Source organism: Panthera pardus, unplaced genomic scaffold, assembly GCF_024362965.1.
Source record: "Panthera pardus isolate Hobbes unplaced genomic scaffold, ASM2436296v1 HiC_scaffold_5, whole genome shotgun sequence".
Taxonomy (NCBI): Eukaryota; Metazoa; Chordata; class Mammalia; order Carnivora; family Felidae; genus Panthera; species Panthera pardus.
Window position 1 is genome coordinate 5,335,021 of NW_026526980.1, and position 13,902 is coordinate 5,348,922.

General features: G+C 51.5%; 1 protein-coding gene across 2 annotated transcripts in view; it reads right to left on the bottom strand.

Moving 5' to 3' along the window:
• Window positions 1-13,902, bottom strand: part of TXNDC11 (thioredoxin domain containing 11) — a 60,074-nt gene that overhangs the window by 7,540 nt on the left and 38,632 nt on the right. For both annotated transcript variants that reach the window (XM_019468608.2, XM_019468609.2), the window contains 5 exons: window positions 11,054-11,166; window positions 8,756-8,956; window positions 3,766-4,558; window positions 1,157-1,299; window positions 729-838 (listed from right to left, as the gene is read on the bottom strand). In XM_019468608.2, the coding sequence (XP_019324153.2) occupies window positions 729-838; window positions 1,157-1,299; window positions 3,766-4,558; window positions 8,756-8,956; window positions 11,054-11,166 (1,360 nt within the window). The remainder of the gene's footprint in view (window positions 1-728; window positions 839-1,156; window positions 1,300-3,765; window positions 4,559-8,755; window positions 8,957-11,053; window positions 11,167-13,902) is intronic.

Here is a 13,902-nt window from a genome sequence, read left to right on the forward strand (position 1 = left end):
TTTTTTTTAACTGCTTCACTTTGGAAAGTTTCCATCTCTCAAACTAGCAAACTCAATATTCTATGTTCTGTTGTTTTTCCTATGATTTAATCTTTGTACTGAATTCTGTCTGGAAGGCTGAAATCTAAACACCACCTGCACCCCCCCCCCCACCCCGCCCAACAGCTTAGTACCTATCCAGTCTTCATTTGAGGCTTGTCTCTACAAAACAGTGATTTAAAAACGGTTTTGCTGACTACGGAGCCCACATCCGGTACCCACGGAATCACAAAACCAGAACACAAAGGTACCAACCAGTGTTTCTCCCTAATGTGAGGAGTGAGGAGGGAGGACAGACCTGGCGGAGGGATGTGCTCCGGGTCCCGGGGCCGGCGGGCGGCACGTCAGGACCGCCCCCTTTCACCGGGCCAAGGCCACCGTGCCACGGAGCTCCGTGGGCACCCTTCCCATGGGGTTCCGGGGAGCCGGCCGCTGGCGGGGAGGGGTCAGCGCCGCCCCCACACTCACCCTCCTGGGAATTCGGTCGGGGCTACACACACTTGGCACCACGGAAGCAACGCTCAGAACTCACTGGGAGCACGCGGGTTTCGATGAGGTTCTGCTCTGGCTTCAAGCTGACAATCAAACTGCACCCAGTCTCACCCAAGGTTTATGAAAAGCGGGCAGGCCCTCGCCAACCACACGGCTACGCTGTGAGGAGCGAAAACGGACAGAAGGGGCTTCCTTACCGGGCCACGGTGAGAGCGTCCGCCGGCAGGAGGCGAGCTAGCTGGATGAAGACGTGATTGAGGGATGGACAGAAGCCGCACCACTGTGCGTAATAAAGCAGCAACACGTCCTGGGGGAAGGGAAGACGGTGGTCACAAAGGGCGCACGCGTGTCCCGACCGCGCTCGGAACCCAGCGGGCATTCAGGAGCTGCTGCTTACTGCACCCCTGCCAGGGAATACCTCCAGCTTCACATCGTTCCAATTCTGTGCTTTCTTAAGGACTCTCTGCGGTGAGAGAAGCGTCGGGTAACGCGTATGTCGTGCAGGGAGACCGTCCGCGACTGACCTGGGCCTTATCAAAACCCAGCCTTCGCCCCGACGCCCGCCGCTTCGGCAGCTACCTCACCAGGGAGAGGTGGCTGGATTTGTGCCCCTCTGACTCCATACCTGTTTTTGAAGGACCACTTCCCAAAAGGTATCAGTTGTCACTTCCGTGATTAAATGCTGAGGGGGGAACTGGGCAGAATCACTTCCAATAAGGTGCCTTTTCAAGGGACTGTAGAGAACGCTGAAGTTTTGAATAAAAGACTCTAAAAATAAAGAGAAAATGAGATCAGCTCTTGGCGAAGCACAGGGGGAGCAGCTGGCCTACTGTACACTCTGCATGTAAAAGCTGGGATGGCTTCACAGGCTGGCACTCTGAACACCTCGCCCACAGGGAGCGCCCTGGACGAGGCTGCCCGGGGTGGGGGTGGGGGGCGGGCACCAGGTTCAGCTCTGAGTGCGACCTCGGCAGACAGTAATCTAGCTACCAAAACACCACGCGGAGTCACAGGCTCTAGGATTTACAGGCCAGGAGTTCTCTTTTCTCCTAACGGGGCTGGTCCCCAAACAGACACCTGATCGACATGCCACCACCCCGTAGAGACTTCAACCTACAACGCTCAGACCTTTAAACAGCACTACAGATGCGGCTAACTCCACAAGGTACTGGGAGGTGACAGGCGTTTAATACTTGAGGCGGGGAGCTGTGGTTTTTGTTTCCTTTGTTCAAGTCCTTCAGGTTTCTTTCTTGAAAGTGTAGGAAAAATAAACTCACATTATATTTCGTGGAAAATCCCATAAGGCTCACAAATAATCCAAAAACCTAACTCGAACCAACAGCTTTCCCCTCCCACTGCCTTCAGACTCCTTGGCACCTGTCTAGAGCAGCACTGATCGGCGGGTCCCTTCTTTCTCTCTCTCCTCTCTCCATTTTGAGGTCCTAACGAATAGTGAGTGACACTTTCCGCAGAGGGAGGAGGAAGTGAAGGATGTCCTGTGCATACTAAAGAGAACTCATTATCTGCATCTGAATAACTTACTTGGCTATGTTTCTGAAACATAAAACCAAAACTTATCTCCTAATCTGAATGAAGCCTCAATTCTGAAACTGCCCCAGAGACAGCCGACTTAACAGTCAACTCTCCAAACCAGCGAGACACAGGTACTTTTTCACAAGGACCCTTACAAATTTTGTCACCAACTCCAGGACAAAGAGCTGAGCTACATGTACATTTCAGAGCAGATACGGAAGAGAAGAAATTACGGGGCGCCTGGGTGGCTCAGTCAGTCAGGCGTCTGCCTTCGGCTCAGGTCATGATCTCATGGTTCGCGGGTTCAAGCCCCACAGAGGGCTCTCTGCTGTGCGTGCAGAGCCCGCTTCAGATCTTCTGTCCCCCTTTCTCCCTGCCCCTCCCCTGCTTGTGCACTCTATCTCTGAAAGGAAGAAAGGAAGGAGGGAGGGAGGGAAGGGAGAGGAAAATAAATCTGAAGAAGGCTTCTTTCAGATTACCCTCAAGTTCAAATTGAACACATTATGAGCTCACTGAATGCTTGTGTATTACTGAACAGAATTCGGGAAAGTCCAATAAACACTCCAAAAATACAGGCTTGTTTCACTTTAGAAAAACTCCGAACACCAAAACGTAACTTTAGAAAACACCAATCAGGAGTAATTTACAGTAACGATAGAGAATGCAATTCATAAAGCGATAGGTCACAGGTTCCTTTAAACACTCGGGAGCTTCGCATTTCTAATATAGACCTTGACACAGGACAAGAATCAACATTTACATGAGCCTTTCCAAAGGTGGCCATTGTAAGAAACAAGCTTCGCCTGGGCTTAAAAGAAGACAGCTAAAAGGACTATTATTTAGGGGGCTTGGAGTTTCCTCTTGCTTTCATACCCTCTAAAACTTGGAAAAGAAAGGTTTCCCTCTCTACCAAATTGCTCCTGCCTCCATCTGGCAAACGCTGGCTTCCCCCACATTTCCAGTGAGGCTGAACTAACACGGCTTTTGAATTCTCACTTCCTCGTGTGGACATCAAGGATGTCAGCAGAGCCCCGGGAACAGGACAGCTGGTGTTCCTTACAGCCGCTGCCACCGCCGAGCCCCGAGGTCGAGCTCCCGGATGCTTTCCCAGAATGGGCCTTACCCACCCCGCCCCCAAAAGTGGTTTCTGCTGGTCTGCAATGTGACACGTGTTTGTGACAGTTCAGGCACCCAAGGTCACAGCAGCGTTTCTCAAGGAGGTACAAACAGCGGCAGAACAAATTAGGTCTGGTGGCCTGGAAATTTCTACATCCAAACCCGTGGGCCAAAAGGGAGGACAGGCTGCTGTGCGGGTTCAGTGCCTTCTGTCTCAGCTCCTCTAGAAGGGACCCCGCTGTCAGGGCTCAAATTCCTCAGCCCCCGGGATGCTCCCACCCCATGCAGCTCACTCCACCTCCAAACAGGACAGGGACCGCCAACTTGCAACACGGACTTCTACCCACCCCCCAAGGGGCTGCATGAGAAACTTAGCCACAATTTGCAGTCAGGAAGTTTCCGGTCCACTTAACAGACAAAACCAGCTTCTCTTAAAACTATGACCAAGTGCAGTCTAAAGAATTCAAATGAGCTAAAGAGCCGACATCACCCATGACCAAGGGTACTGCCATCCCCGGAGGAAAGTTCCCAGTGTGAGGTTAAGGGATCCTTTTTACGCTTGGGGAAGGGAGGCGCCCACGGTACCTAGGGTGAACTTCCTAAGAGCTTCTTTTGGATCCAGGACGTAGTGAGACTCTTCTCTCACATCGACAATCGTGGCAAATTCCTTCACCCGGGTGGCGCTCGGAGCCCCCAGCCTCTCTGCATACAACCAAAATAAATTCGAATCCAAAAGGTAGATGTTCAGGGTCTTGTTGGTTCTGCAGCTCAGGCCTGTGAAGTTCGTGCTGCTCACGTCCACCTCAGGAAAGAGATAGCGGTTCTCCTCAATGTGAGGAAGGGAGCCCGGGGTCTCAACATGGCATTTCTCCTCCAGGGAAGAAAACGCAACGGCCGGGGTTTCAAAGACACCTTGCGCAGAATCCACGAAGCCCGTCGCGGCCCTGTTTATGGTCCTGCAACATGCAGTGTAGTAGCTGAAAGGGCTGTAGGAGCTGAGGAAGTTGCTGCACTCCACGCTGTGGGACACCACGTGATAAAAGGTCCGCTCCTTGAGGTAGAAAGAATCCAGAGCTGCCGCCATCTCAAAAAAGCTGCACTGCGGCACGCCGGCCGAGCTGGGCCCGAGGCCCGCTGCCGTCTGGTTGACGCACAGCTCACAGACGTTGTGGGTCCTGGAGACGGGGCGCCACTGGGGCAGCACCACGGTGTTGCAGCAGGGGGACGCCGCTATCGGCGACGGGTCCGGCAGCCGGGCGGGGGGCTCGGGCGCCAGAGACCGGAACAGCGGGGCGTCCGCTCGCCGCAGGTGCCGAAGGAGCCGCTCGACCACCTGGTCCCCGTGACAGTTGTTGTACTCCAAGGCCACTTCGGTGATCTGAAACACAGGGCGGAGCTCGTGAGAGGCGCAGCGAGGGCCGAGGGGGCGACCCCGCAGCCGTCAGGCCTGGAAAGCATCGGAGCGTGAGTCACAAGGAGCCCCGGCCGGACGCGTCGCCTCAAACGGGAAGCTGCCACACCAAAAGCCTGAATCTAGAGGCTCGGGGTCTCTTTCGGAACACGCGCCTCTGACGACAGTGAACCACCCGTGCAGAGAAGGGGCCCGAGAGGCAGACGTCTCCGTCCAGCACAGGACCAGAGCGAAGCTCGCCCCTCGACGTGCGTCCGGCCGTCGAGCGACCAGCAACAGGTTTTAAATCTCAACGCCCAGGGGAGCGCCTTTGCCTTCACACCTCTGCCCCTCTCCATACAAACGATGTCTTCCTTCTTCACCTCCACTAAGTCTAAAAACTTCCCAAACACCTGAGTGGATCAAAGTATTTCACAGCATAGGGGTTTCCAAATAAATCCACACCTCACAGGAGGCTCCGAATTCAACCTGCTCCAAACCACTCACCAGTTTTGGATCAAATTTGAATTTGGATCAAATTTGCCAGTTAGTTAAAAGGTGTAAAGTCACTCAGGACTTTGTTTCATTAAAGTGTGTGTGTGTGTGTGTGTGTGTGTGTGTGTGTACACGGACGTGTGTAGAACCATTTAATGAGTGCTTTTCCAATTTCAAAAAAAACCTACAAATTTTATATATGGTATTTACAGACAATGTTAACTCAAGACATAGGCATTCATACAGAAAAATACCCTGAATAATTCTTGGGCATAAAAAAAAAGATCATTTTAGATGATAAACCAGTGTTTCACTTTCTTCCCCATACAAAAACCTCTCAACCCTTTCTGGATAAGTCTCTGAGAGCACACGGGACTAACCAAGTCAAGCCTACATGATCCATAAAGGGCCCAGCAACCCTCCGGCCCCATCTGAGGACTGCTTTGCACTCAAAGACACAACAGATCACTACTCCTAGCCATGCCCCCCAGCCCCCAGAAAAAACCCACAAAAATTCAAGTATTTACAAAGTCCAGGTAGGAGCATACTAAGGGCAAGATTCCTGAAAACGCGTTTTTCCTCACAGCCACATAAAGGATGCTTTTATATTATTTATTATTTCATTAAAAAAATACTTTTTTGACACTTACTCATTTTTGAGAGAAAGAGACAGAGCGCAAGTCGGGGAGGGGCAGAGGGAGGGAAGACGGAGAATCCAAAGCAGGCTCCAGGCACTGAGCTGTCAGCACCAGAGCCTGATGCGGGGCTCAAACCCACGAACCTAGAGATCATGACCTGAGCCAAAGTCAAAGCCGCCAGGTGCCCCGATTTCTTCTAATTGAAGAAAATATCTTGGGGGCACCTGGGTGGCTCAGTCAGTTGAGTGTCTGACTTTGGCTCAGGTCATGATCTCACAATTCCTGAGTTCGAGCCCCGCGTTGTGCTCACTGCTGTCAGCTGGGAACCTGCTTGAGATCCTCTGTCCCCCTCTGTCTGCCCCTCCCCTGCTCGCTCTGTCTCTCTCAAAAACAAACAATGAAAATAAAAGAAAGAAAATATTCTGTGTAGAGTAATGCTCTTAAAAAGTGAGGAATTCTTAGTTTCCTCCTGTAAACTGAACTGGTTTTTACTCTTCTATTACTTTGACACAACAGGCGGCTTTACACGTGAATCACTTCATGTCCTATTTAATTTCACGTGAACGAATAAGGAAAATGTGACAAATAACCTGAAATGTCTGTGCTATAAATGCCTGCCTCCATTTTCTTTAATCAGATAAATGTTCAAGTCCCAATAAGACAACCGTGACTTTGCTTATCGGACTCCGATGCCGTGAATGCCTTAAAGCAGTGCTGTTCAAGCTGAAAACAAGTCACCGGGTCTTTTGACAAGCACACTGAGATGTCTCAGGACCCCTCTAGGACTCTCTCTAGACACACAAGGGGGTCAGCGGCCTGACGCCGTGTGCGGCCCATGCCGTGTCCTCCGGAGCCGGGAGCGTGTGCGAGCAGCTGCTGGTCCTGGACCGGGCCTCGCAGTGCAATGACCACACGGTCACCCGCCCGTGAACCCCCCGCCACGCCCCCCACCCCAAAGCCCCGACTCTACCGCCCTCGCCATATGCTGCCTCCCTGCGCTCAACAGCCCGTAAGCTTCCTCAACCGTCTGCCACTTCCCATCCCCACCACCGTCCAAGTCGAGCATTTTACATCTTCCTACTTTCCTGGAAAACGTCGATAATGGCAACACACGGTTCTGCTGACACCTCTCCTTGGTCAGTGAGGCTCCGATGGCCACGATTAATCCTGAAGTCCTCAAAGCAGCCCCCAAGGGCCTCTCCTCTTCAGGCTTTAACTCTGTGTCTCTCCAGCCAGCCCTTTATGGGGGTCACCACCCGCACTACATCCGAACACTGGACCCGCAGCAACTTCCCTACCTCCGGCCACCGAGAAACTCTGTCCCAAATGCCTGCCCTGTCCGAAGCCTCTCCCAGCCTCAGCCCCGCCCAGCCCAGCCCCCAGCTTCCTGGGACGGAGCCCTGTCTCCTCCAATTCCCCCCAATCCAAACCTGGGGCTGACCTTCCTGTGCCTTGAATTACAAGGAGCAAGCTCGTGCTGCCCTACGGCACAAGCCTCTGGGACCATGAGAGCAAGGCTGTGTCTCCTCCATCCTTCTCCCCACGGCTCCCTGACACAGTGCTCAATAAACATTTGCTAAATCGATTTAAAACAAAGAGGGAAATGTACTGCGCAGAGCACTCTGCTTGGCTAAGGAGTCCATAATACTGTTAGGATGCCATCTCGTTTTCAACAACCCCTCAGCCATACGCTGATGTTACGGGAATCCACTCACCTTGCGGGGACACTCTGAGCCTTGAGGAAAGGAGCCACAGGCAAACTCTGATAATACAAGGCGGCCTGGCCGCAGATGGAGGAAGTGGGGGAGAGAAGGGAAAAAGGCAGAAAACCAAGTGCCTTCCCACCAAGGGCCGAAATCCAACCACGACCCCCTGAACAGAGGAACCGGGCTCCGGTCAGAGACCACCACCCCATCCAGGACCCTGGCTTGCCCAAACCAGACAAGAACAGAATTCTCCAGAAAGAAATTTTAAAAGTTGGAGCAAAGATCCAAAACCAGAGCTAACATCTTGGTTAAAAATCCCATCTCTCCTACAAAGAGCCTTAAGGCTGTTATTATTAGATGCAGTGAAGGCCGAGTAATTTGGGAGAAAGTCTCAGTCCATAAAATATCTGAGCCAGTGAAGGTTTTCTGAAGAATTAAGTCTTACTACATCAGGTCCTCCCTAATCAGAGAAGAAGAAACAAACCGATTTCATTTCTCTCCTCTCTTCCACTAAGCCAGGGTAGCAGCAGGAATAACAATGTTCACAAAGAGGCCCCCAGAGTGGCAAAGCCAGGGGTCTGGCTGGGCAAGAACCCCATCTCGCCATCGCCTCCAGGCAGACCATCAGGCTCTCGTGGAAGGGCTCAGGGAGAGGCGGTGTCTGGTTAGCCCTGCCAGGGCTACACTGGCTGTCTGAAATTGGTTCTGGCCAACGAAGGGATCCTTGAGGGAAGGAAAAAATAAAACCCCCCAGTAAATCCAATTTAGCAATCCCAGGCACTCCCCGGTTATTGTCATTACTCTCTCTAAGTGCCTCCAAATGACCCATCTAGAAAATAAACTGACACCCAGAGAGAGTGAGAGCTCCAGACGAAACCAGAGAGGCAGGAGGAGGGGCAGGGACTCCTGACAGCGGCTGCCTCTGGAAACCGCTCTATCCACGCGACAGGAAAGGCTCAGAGAAACAAGGGGGCCAGTGTCACCACTCCACTCGGGCTGCCGGCTGAGGACGGCCAGGGCTTGCGGTCGGGCATCCCCGAGGCCACACCCGCCCGTGCCGCTGGCCAGCCCCTCTATCCCACTCCCCGAACCGGTCACCACAGAAGAGTCCTTCCCCGGCCAGGCGCGGTTCGGTGTGGCTGTCCCCGCCGACTCCCCCAGACCCGAGCAGCTGTCAGTGTGGCCACAGACGCTGCGGCGGACCCTGTCCCGGGCACGGACGGACGGAGGGAGTATCGCCACGGAAACGCGGAGAACCCTCGGAACGTGGAACGTGGAGCAAGACGTCCAAGTTCACGAGGTTCTCCTGCCCCTTACAGGGCATCTTTGAACATGACGACTCTTACCTCGTCTATTAAAGGGTGGCTTTCGGCTAACGGATTGAAAGGCAGAAACACAAGCAGCGCCGGGCCCTTCTTCAGCTCGTTGTTCAGCAGGAGGCTCTTGCCGCCGTGTGGACGCAGCCAGCGGAGGAGCGCCTCTCGGTTCTCCAGGGCCCACTTGTGGATGTTCTCCGCCGTGTAGTTGACGGCCTCCCTGGGAAAGACCTGCGGAGGGCGACACAGGGTAGACGCGGGGCCGGCCCCCGGGGGCCCCCACCGCCCCACCACTGCCCAGGGGCAGACGGGAGATGCGGGGACGGGACCTGCCCCCGCTCCTCCAGACGCAGCGGCGCCTACCAAGTGCTTGGGAAAAGCAAAAAGTGGCTGCGAGAAGTGACTTTCCCATCACAGATGCCTCCTGCTCCCTTCAGACAGACCCAGCCAGGGAGAGAGCAAAGAACTCTCCCTGGATGCCTCTGGCAACAAGGACCTCTTCTGCCCTGGCCAAGGGGACCTATTTCATTTGACTGGGTTCTTAGAGAAGCATCAATGGATGAATCAGAGAAATTATCAAGTCAAGGAGCCTTTAGATTTTTACACTGCTTCCTCGAAAATCGGCTCGTAGGGCGGGAGCAGACCCTCCGCTCGGGCAGAGGCTTGCATGGGTTCTGGTCACCTGTACCCCCCAGGGACTAGAAGAACAAATACTTGAACGGATCTGTGAATGACCTAGAACCTGTATCGGGCCACAGATCACACTTAACGTGTATGGAATGAAGCAAAGAGACACTTAGATTTTTTGCTTTTTTTTTTCTGAAACAACCGAAGAACATCAACGTAAAATTATTTCTGAAATTCCAACGAGATGAATCACTGGGTTTCAAACAAAACTGCCCCCCCAAAAAAGTGCTTTGGAGGATTCCACGAAACAAGATATTTTGTACTCTCCAAAGCAGAGGCTTAAATTGCCTCGTGACAAAGACGTCCACGGCTATTTTAGAAAACCGGTGTCCCAGGAATACTTCATTTGATAAGAGGAATTCTGCTGTTCAACCAACCAACCAACCAACCAACCAACCAACCAACCTTAGAGACTACAAACCTGATCAGTAAAACCCACTGGATCTGTCAGCGCCGTTCTCACAGCCCTACCTTCTCTTCTCTATTTTAAGTTCCTTGCTCAGCGCCCTCCCCTGTGGATGCACCCGCCCTGTGCTGGCTCTACGAGGAGGATGGAGGAGAAGGGCACACAGCGAAAGCAGAGCAAGTCAGAAGCTTAGACAGAGGCACGAGGAGAGCGGGAGAGAAACCACCACCACAGTGACTCTCCAAGTGGGACGGCGGGAGGTTGAAACAACATACCCAAACGTCACATACGCATTTCTATTTGGAAAACACAAAAATACACTGGACTCTGGGAACAGGAACTACAAGAAATAAAGCACAGCATCTGGGCTATGAGGGACCTGCAGAAGCCAGGGGGACTGGCCACCAAGGGGGTACCCTGGAGAGGGCCTAAAGGCGCCCCCAGAGGCATAAGACTTGCGCGCTGGGCTAAGGGGAGCGCAGGTTCAACGGGCTGCGTACAGAGGGTACAGAGACACTGGCCTTCACTCCACCTGTCAGTCAATGACACTGTCAATGAAGTCAGAGACAGAAAATGCTTAAGAAAAATAAACTCTCGGTGATGGGACTGAGGATGCAACAATAAATTAAGCAGAGGCACACGACTAAGCAGGATACATACAGGTCAAAAGCTTAGAAATAGCTGAGTTGGGGCTGGTCCAGCAAAAAGCAAGTGAAATCAGGGAACAAAGACGACAATGGAGAACTGAGGCGCTCTCGGGTGAGAAGCCATCAACTTCTCACTGTGCCTTAACAAGAACTTCAAAACCCATTTCATCAGCTAAGGAGAAAAGCGCATCACGTTACTACTCCTGACCAATGGCACAAATGAACAACCAACGTCGTCGCCTGATGGAAGCTTAACCTCTGAGGACACGGGCCCAGAGCAACAATTCCCCAACAGATTACGCCTGCAGTTGCATCCAAGGAGGAAAACTAATGAGGCCAGGCCCAAACCAAAGAATATAAACAAAGAATTTCTCGATGTTACATTCGAGAGCCCTCTAATGCCTGGGTTCGTAAGTGGGGACAAGGGCTCCAGAGTGGGGTTGCAGAAACCCTAAATTTGCATATAAAATCATGTTCGCTTTCCTAGGGAGAGTGCCCAGAGATTTTATCCGATTCTCAAAGAAGTCTGTGACCTAAATAAGGTTAAGAACCACTGCACTAATATAAATGTGATTTCAAAATACTTACAAGTGATGTGTTGAAATGTCTATGTAAATACACACTTCCAGAGTGTACTAAGGATACCAGTTTCGCAAGATGTTTATTTGTGATAACCCCAAATCGTACTGTTCCTAGGTAATCTGAAACAGAAAATTTTCCTTTATTAAAGAAAAAGCCTATGCCTTAAAACCACCACAAAACCCAATCATCAAGTCTTGACGCACAAATTCCCCAGAGCAAAGTTCTTTGTGGTCACCTAGCCTAGAAGAGGAGGAGGAGGAGCTGGAGAAATCTCCTCCAGAAACAGACCTCACGTCTACTCCTGAGTAACGTCTCTGATCATCACCCGCACGCTGTCTCCCTGCGACGACCCGACCTCATCGCCGGCTACCTGGTTCCCCTCACTCATTAGCCCCGCTGGAGAGCCCAGGCACATGATGCTCTGTCTGGATACTTCCACGGCTGGCCTCTCGTCATTCAGATGTCAACTCCAGCCCCACCTGCTCCGAGAAGCCTTCCCTGACCACCCCGCCTCGATGCAAACATTTAGAGGATGAAGTCCGTAATGGAAAACCGGGGCTTCCTCCCCGACTCACGTAGATGCTCTACCAGTACTCCATTTTTTTATAGCACTTATTAACATCTACAGAATCTGGTTGATTTATTTTTCTCTTCTTCAGTCCAGCTTCCTCGGAACTTATGTGAAATTAGGAATCTTGTTTATAGCTATTACCCCAGTACCTGTAGTGGTGCCTAGGCATATTAAGAGCTCAAAACATATGGGTTAAATGAATGAACCTAGCATGAACAAAGAACTCATACAAATTAATAAGAAAAAGAAAGCAATTAAAAATGGGCAAACCAAAGGAAAAAATGTAAAAGGCTTACAAGTACATGAACACACACTCAACTTCCCTATTTCAGAGGAAAGCCCGTTAGAACAAAATACCCCCTTTTCCCCTCCAACTGCCCCAAACTTGAGACAACAGGAAGTACCAAGCACGGTGAGCGGTAGAGAGATGATACTCGGATACAACGCTGGTGGGAAACGGTGACACGGCAGCTGCTCGGGAGCACAAGCAGCTGCACCTGTCACAGGGAGGTGCGGACACAGGCTGCAGCCCCACTGCTTCTCCGCACACGTGCACCAAGAGGCACACGAAGGACAGTCACCAGGAAGTACTCTGCAGATGTGAAAAACAATGGGGCAGGGCTGTCTACACAATGCCATATGTGAGTGAAAAAGCAAGCTGAAGAAAGATAAAGTGTACCTCTTCATTTAAAAGGTTGGCTCGGTTGGTTAAGCGTCTGACTCTTGGTTTCGGCTCAGGTCATGATCTCATGATTCGTGAGATCGAGCCCCACTTTGGGCTCAGCGCTGGCAGCACAGAGCGTCCTGGGGATTCTCTCCCTCCTTCTCTCTCTGCCCCTCCCCCACTCGTGCTGTCTCTCTCTCAGAATACAAAAAATAACTCACACCTGATGAAACAATATACGTTTGTTTCTTAGAGGCACATGTGTTCAGGAAAGAATAAAGCCTCCAAAACGTAAGAAAAATAGTTGTGGCCGGGGGGTGGGTGGGGGGGGGAGATCAAAGAAAGTGTAAGCTTTCTTTCCCTCAAGGAGTACACACAGCATTTGTGTGCCTAAAAATTGACTACAATATCTAGTACTCGTGGGGAGCTAGCGGATAAGACGATGTAGGAAAAGGTACATTCTTTCCTATCCCCCTTCTGCTTTATTAGATGTGAAGTAAGACATCGGTTTAACTTTAAATGTTACCAAGTTATACCCAAGCAGCCAAAATATAAAAATATTAAGGTACTGACCACACCAAGCTTCCAGCTTAACCCCACTCCCTGGCAGAGGTGCCCTCTTCCCCTCAGACAAGGTGCGACCAGCAGGGAGGAAGCAGGAACAGCAATCTCTGAGGCTACGTTGGACCATCTATCTTTCCCCCAAATCTGAGGAGTTTAAAATAGCACAAAACCGGGGCACCTGGGTGGCTCAGTCGGTTGAGCGTCCGACTTCGGCTCAGGTCATGATCTCATGGCCCGTGAGTTCGAGCCCCATGCCAGGCTCTCTGCTGTGGGTGCAGAGCCTGCTTCAGATCCTGTCCCTCCCTCTCTGCCCCTCCCCCACTTGCACGTGCACTCTCTCTAAAAAATAAACAAACATTAAAAAATAATAACAAAAACATAAAACGGCACAAAACCAAAGAAACACCAGAAGAATAAGTCACAAGTGACAGAGATTGGTTATGTGTGGAAGGAAGGGGGGCCAGGACGGGAAAGGAAAGGAAACGGGTTCTGGAGAACAGGGGTGAGGCAGCCTGGTCCTGCTCAGAGACCTTTGTGTATCGGACCCTTGGAACCAGAGCATGGTTCACCCTTCACATCCTCAGAAACGAAAATCATTAAATCGACCACTAGGTGCGGGAGCCCAATGTGGAATACAAGCACTAACTGCCACTCCACGGTGGAGGGGGTAGGGGTGGAGAGTTAAGAAGTGAGTCACTGAAACAGTGTCCCGACCAAGCACTGCAAATCTAAAGACGACGAGAGCCAGGATTCTCAGGGTGGGTGGACGAAGTTCGACATTAACGGAAGAGCGCTCTACTCTGGTGTGAGACTGGAATCAGAAGGAATTTTGATAAACTTACAGCTTTTCACACACACATGCGCGCGCGCACACACACGTAACAGAAACAGAACTACAAACATATACATACGTGTGGGTATAAATACATAGATGTCCTAGCTCTACCTGCTGAAAAGGCCTAAAAGTTATGACACCTCATACCAAAGAGCACACCCAACGCCCAGATCTTGGTTTCTAAACGCCATTCTTCGATAAAAGAAACCAGGGCTCCCTGG